Source organism: Equus asinus, chromosome 13 (genome assembly GCF_041296235.1).
Source record: "Equus asinus isolate D_3611 breed Donkey chromosome 13, EquAss-T2T_v2, whole genome shotgun sequence".
Classification (NCBI taxonomy): domain Eukaryota; kingdom Metazoa; phylum Chordata; class Mammalia; order Perissodactyla; family Equidae; genus Equus; species Equus asinus.
Genome location: NC_091802.1, coordinates 56451101 through 56457100, shown reverse-complemented (window position 1 = coordinate 56457100; position 6000 = coordinate 56451101). Strand labels below are relative to the sequence as shown.

The following is a 6000-nucleotide window of genomic DNA, read 5'->3' as shown; positions in this document are numbered from 1 at the left end:
TTAGCACCAGGTCTGTTGGTTACTGCTGAAAAGAGGGCAATAAAAAAAGCAAAATATAATCAGGGAAGAGTTGGATGCTATAAAATGACTTTACAGACCTAATCAAGGGAACCAGCCACCCCAAACTGTACTTTGAACGTTGTTGAAAATTGTTGGTCATGTAGCAGCTGAAATTTCTGCTCATCTGTCCACCTTTCCAGAAAAAACACCAGACCCACAAATAAAATTAAACGTTTAAAACACAGATGTCTTGAATTAAGCTTTGGAATGACGTCTTCTGCCTGTCCACGCTTCCCACTGTTTGGTGTGTGTTTTCATGAAGAGGAGCCCCCAGTTCTGCCTGTCCATTAGCGTTCCCCTGGGTTGACTCCCTTTCCAAAGTTTCCAGAAGGTATGATCAGGGTTGAATGTCTTGATCTTATCTTGGGTTGACCGTCTCCTACCTTCAGAGCTACATGAGCCGTCCCAGATATAACAGATAGCATGTAGAGCGCTTTGAAAGGAGTTACGCGAGAGAGATGGCGACATCGTCCTAGAGGGTCACCAGCATTGACTAATCTCCCTGGGAGATGGGATGGGCAGGGAGATGGGATGGGCAGAGCACTCGGGGGTTGAGGCGCTGGGGGCATGAGAGATGTTAACGCCGCCCGGTCTTCTGTTCCGAAAGCCACCGGAACGGCTGCGGCTGACCGGCTGCGCGGGGCCCCTCTGCGGGGTTTCTGGCCATTGGCTTTGGCACAAGCCGAGAGGTGGGGCTGGAGAAGGCTTCCTCCAGGCCGGGAAGCTGGTGCCGCGCTCGGATGTTTGGGACAATGGTGAGCGAGCTCGCGGGCCGTGGAGGAGGCGGCTCCCGCGCGGTAATCTGAGCGGGATGAGCGGTCCAGGCCCTGCGCGTCCCCGGCCCCTGGGACCCCCTCCCGTCCCCGCCCCGGCCGCGAGCCCCGGCCCGGCTCCCAGCGCCCGGCCCGGCCGCCGCTCCCGCCGCATCCCGCCGCCCATTGGCTGGCGCGGCGCGCTCGCTCCCGCCCCGCCCCGCCATTGGCCGTGGCCGCCGCGGTCCCCGCGCCCGAGCCGCCGCTGACATCACGCGGCCTGAGCGGCGGCGGCGCCCCCGGCCGAGCCCGCAGCCCCTCCAGAGGCGCCGCCGCGGGGCCCGGCGGAGGATGGTGCGCGGCGCGCCGGGGGCTCCCCGCCGCCAGAGCCGCAGCGCCGAGGCGAGGCGGGCCGCGGCGGGCAGCAGACCCCCACGCCGGTTGCGGGGCGAGCGGCCGCGGTGAGCCGCCGAGGGCGGCGCGGGCCAGCGGCCATGGGGGCCCTGACGAGCCGGCAGCACGCGGGCGTGGAGGAGGTGGACATCCCGTCCAATTCCGTGTACCGCTACCCGCCCAAGTCCGGTGAGGGCCGGCCGGGCGCGACCCGGGGCTGGGGAGGAGGGCGTGATGCTCCTGGGCGCGGACTCCGGGGGTTCTGGGGACCAGATGGCCGACGTGGCTGCACAGCGATCTGGAGGATGCGAGATCCTCGAAGAGGCGTGGAGGGGTGCTTCAGGGGCCTTGGCGAGGTCGCCGCGGTGGCCAGCCGTCCGCTGGAGGACGTGAGCGGCCTGCACGCAGCCTATCTTGTGACAGACGTGTGCTGGGGGGACTGCGGCTCCCGAGGGGCGGGATGCTCCCTGCACAGGGGGGTCCCGGCCGCCCGCAGCGCCGCGTCCCCTCCCTCCCGCCCGGTGCCCTTTCTCCTCCCGGGAGCTGAGGGCTAGGTGAGGCGGGCTTGGCATCCGAAACAGGCACCTGTGGTGGGTGCTGGCCCTGGTCGGCGCATCCAGACCTCTGGAGAGGGAGGGCCAGGCACAGGTTGGAGTTAGGTTTCTCCGGGGAAAGCTTCCATTGCCCGCTGGAGGATGGAGGCTGAAGATGCGTTTGCAGTGCTGGTGCTTTCCCAGAGGCTGTCAGAAGAAATAAGTGTTTAACAGAAATGTTTGAGGATCTAAGTATCAAGAGCCACTCGGGGTGTCCCTTTGCCAGAGTAACGGCAAGCCTGGTTTTTGGAATGGGGTTAGCTCTGGGACAGGGCACAGGTATTGAAAATGTATAGAAGTCCTATATTTGTTTTCAGAATCATTGGAAAGATAGATGTCTCCAGCCTCTGGCTTGTGGCAGAAGCACTGGAGGCGGAGGAAGATTTTGACAGCAAAGGAGAGAGGATCACAAGTGGATTGAGACCCAGCCAGTTCTAAACTGCTGGTGCCTGACCTAAGGCTCTGCTCTTTATTTGTATTGCTTTCCTCAAGACTTCTGCGGACCGATGACTACCATCTTCTCTTTGGCTTAGGACCTAATGAGGATTTGGGTGATCTTGGAGAGGTGTCAGAATTGGAGCAATAGAATAAAGACATGCTAATGAGATGAGCTGGTTTCTCAGCAGTGTGTCCATTTGGTGCCAGGTGAAAGCAGGGACCAGACAATGAACCGGCACCCCTGCAGAGCATCTGCCAGAGCTGTGTTTCTCACTGCTTTTGTGCCAAAGAGTGAAGCCTTGCAGAGATGAATATGCTTAAGAGCTGTTTTAGAACAATGTAAAATAAAACCACAGATCATTAGTGTTTTAATAAAGCCCTAGCTAATTTTAACTATATGAAACCAGTGCTAAAGGAAGCGTGCATTTTGTTTTTTAATACACAAAAATATGCACAAGTATTTGTGGATTTTTTTTTCTGAAGTCACTTAGCTTTTATTGATCAGAATATGGAACATGTTTTGCTGAGCTTGGAGTTTTCAGGAGAGTTTGCTGCCTCAAGAGTATCCGCCCGTCCTTCACATATGGGAATTAGCACAGGTCACTCCCAGTAGGCTGTTCCCCAGAGGATATTAATGCAAATATGAATCTTGGATGATGTTCATGAACAGATAATGGACCCGAATAAAACTTTTCTTAACCAACACTCTCACTGCCCACAATCTTAAATGATCCTCTCCATTCTGCCAATCTTTTAAAAGTTTTAACTAGTTACAACTCATTTTTATTTATTTATTTATTTATTTATTTATTTATTTATTTTGAGGATTAGCCCTGAGCTAACTACTGCCAATCCCCCTCTTTCTGCTGAGGAAGACTGGCCGTGAGCTAACATCCGTGCCCACCTTCCTCTGCTTTATATGTGGGACGCCTACCACAGCATGGCTTGCCAAGTGGTGCCGTGTCCGCACCCGGGATCCGAACTGGCGAACCCCGGGCCGCCGAGAAGGGGAACATGCACACTTAACCGCTGAGCCACTGAGCCTGCCCGCAACTCATTTTTACTCAGAAGTTATGTATAAGAGAAATCTTTACAGCAAGTGGACTAAATTATTTATGTTGAAGGTAAAACACAGAAAATAGGAATCAGAACACTCACGTCCCAGTCGGTGAACCTTTGTGTACTTGAAAATTTCCATGAATTTGCATACGTGCTCTAGTTTAGAGGTATCTCCCATCCTTCATCTGACCTTTAAATTGGCCTGGCCCTTTACGGAATTACAGTGTTTTAGACCTCAAAGGACCCTTGTAAAGAATTTGACCCAAGACCCACGCATTTTGCTGGTAAGAAAATGGAGGCCCAGAAAAGTGAATTCCTGTGGCCGCAGCCACCAGCAAGTCCGTGCTCTTCTTACTAAAGCATTAGCCTCTGCCTTTCACAAGGAATTGGATTTTGAACTCGTCCTTGATGATCTGTGGGATGGAGGCTATTCTGCATCAGAACTGAAACAAAGCTCAGAGGCCTGTCCCTGTGAAGGAATCAGACTGGGTTGATTTGACAAGTCTCCTTATCTTGAGTCCTGGTAGAACAGAGCAAGTGACAGGCAGTTGTCTCCAAGTGACTGACCGAACTAGGCCGAGACTGCCCTCTGGCTCACTAGAAAGCCTCTAAAAGTCTGCTGCCTGTGGAACAGTTATTTCAGAAAATAACACTGTCATCTTCTCTGTAATGATGCTCACAGTGCCCAGCAGAAATTGCTTTTCTGGGGCTGGCCCAGTGGCGCAGCAGTTAAGGGTGCACGTTCCGTTTTGGTGGCCCGGGGTTCGCTGGTTCGAATCCTGAGTGTGGACATGGCACTGCTTGGCAAGCCATGCTGTGGTAGGCATCCCATGTATAAAGTGGAGGAAGATGGGCACGGATGTTAGCTCAGGGCCAGGCTTCCTCAGCAAAAGGAGGAGGATTGGCAGGAGTTAGCTCAGGGATAATCTTCCTCAAAAAAAAAAAAAAAAGAAAAAGAAATTAAAAAAAAAAAAGAAATTACTTTTCATTTTTTGTATTTTTAAAGAAACCCTTTGGTTGGGTAGGCACATTGAACTGAAAACATTTAAAAATTATTGAGAACAGCTGATTTCATGGAACTTGGGTTTGTAGATTTTTTTTTAATAGAGATAGGTGAAAATAAAATAGCCTAAATTATTTAGAATTACTTGGTTTTTGGTGAGTAATATAGTCACATGGTTCAAAGTTTAAAAGCACGAGAAGGCATACAGTGACAGTCTTGTTCTCGCTTCGGCAGTTCACCCACCCAGCTCTCCTGTCTCTGCGGACACCTCCCATGCCTGTGCAACCACTGTTGGTTTCTTTGGAATTCTTCCAGAGTTTCTTGGGTAAATATAAGTATAGCATACTATTTAGGCTGTTTTGCGTCTTATTTTTTTTCACTTTCAGAGATTTTGGAGATCTTTTTATATTATCTCTGTATTGGAGAGATTTATTTTTAATTATTTTATTGAGATCATATTGGTTTATAACCTTGTGTAATTTCAGGTGTACATTATTACGTATCAGCTTCTGTGTAGACTGCATCGTGCTCACCCCCAATAGTCTAGTTTTTACCCCTCACTATACACATGCGCCCCTTTACCCCTTTCGCCCTCCCCCATACTCCCTTCCCCTCTGGTAACCACTAATGTGTTCTCCTTATCCATGTGTTTATCTTCTACATATGAGTGAAATCACACAGTGTTTGTCTTTCTCTGTCTGGCTTATTTCGCTTAACATAATACGCTCAGGTTCCATCCATGTTGTTGCAAATGGGATGATTTTGTCTTTTTTTTTTTTTTGGCACACTGGCCCTGAGCTAACATCTGTTGCCAATCTTCCTCTTTTTGCTTACGGAAGATTGTCATTGAGCTAACATCCATGCCAGTTTTCCTCTATTTTATGTGGGATGCTGCCACAGCGTGGCTTGACTAGTGGTGCTAGGTCCATGCCCAGGATCCATACCTGTGAACTGCAGGCTGCCAAATCGGAGTACACGAACTTAACCACTCTGCCACCAGCTGGCCCCTGTCTTTTTTTTTTTTTTAATTTAAAGATTGGCACCTGGGCTAACAACTGTTGCCAATCTTTTTTTTTCTTTTCTGCTTTATCTCCCCAAACCACCCCCCCTGTACACAGTTGTATATCTTAGTTTCAGGTCCTTCTAGTTGTGGGATGTGGGACGCCACCTCAACATGGCCTGACGAGCGGTGCTGTGTCCGCGCCCAGGATCCGAACCCTGGGCCACCGCAGCGGAGCGCGCGAACTTAACCATTCGGTCACGGAGCCAGCCCCTGTCTTTTTTTTTTTTTTAATGACTGAGTAATATTCCATTATATATATATATATATATATACCACATCTTCTTTGTCCACTTATCAGTAGATGGACACTTGGACTGCTTCCACGTCTTGGCTATTGTGAATAATGCTGCAATGAACACAGGGGTGCATAAATTTCTTTGTGTTGTTGATTTCTTGTTCTTTGGATAAATACCCAGTAGCGGGATAGCTGAATTGTATGGTATTTCTATTTTTAACTTTTTGAGAAATTCAAGAGGTTTTTTTTTGTTCTGTTTTTTTTAACTCCTCTGTAATGTTTCTTCGCATGCGCATGCCATCCCTTTTTAACATAGTCTCCCATTGATGAACATTTGGGAGGTATTGTTTTTCAATCTTTTACTATTGCAAACAATGCAGCAATGATCAATGTTATACATATGT

General features: G+C 49.9%; 1 protein-coding gene across 4 annotated transcripts in view; it reads left to right on the top strand.

The window, feature by feature from the left end:
- Nucleotides 1-619: 619 nt before the first annotated feature.
- RNF157 (ring finger protein 157) overlaps nt 620-6000 on the top strand; it is a 71829-nt gene continuing 66448 nt past the window's right edge. For 2 of the 4 annotated variants that reach the window (XM_070483663.1, XM_070483664.1), the window contains exon 1: nt 620-815. In XM_070483663.1, coding sequence (XP_070339764.1) covers nt 635-815 — 181 coding nt within the window. In that variant the 5' untranslated portion in view covers nt 620-634. Of the gene's footprint in view, nt 816-1098; nt 1395-4483; nt 4624-6000 lie in introns of those variants that run through there. The other 2 variants (XM_014839891.3, XM_044744578.2) reach the window with 2 other exon arrangements.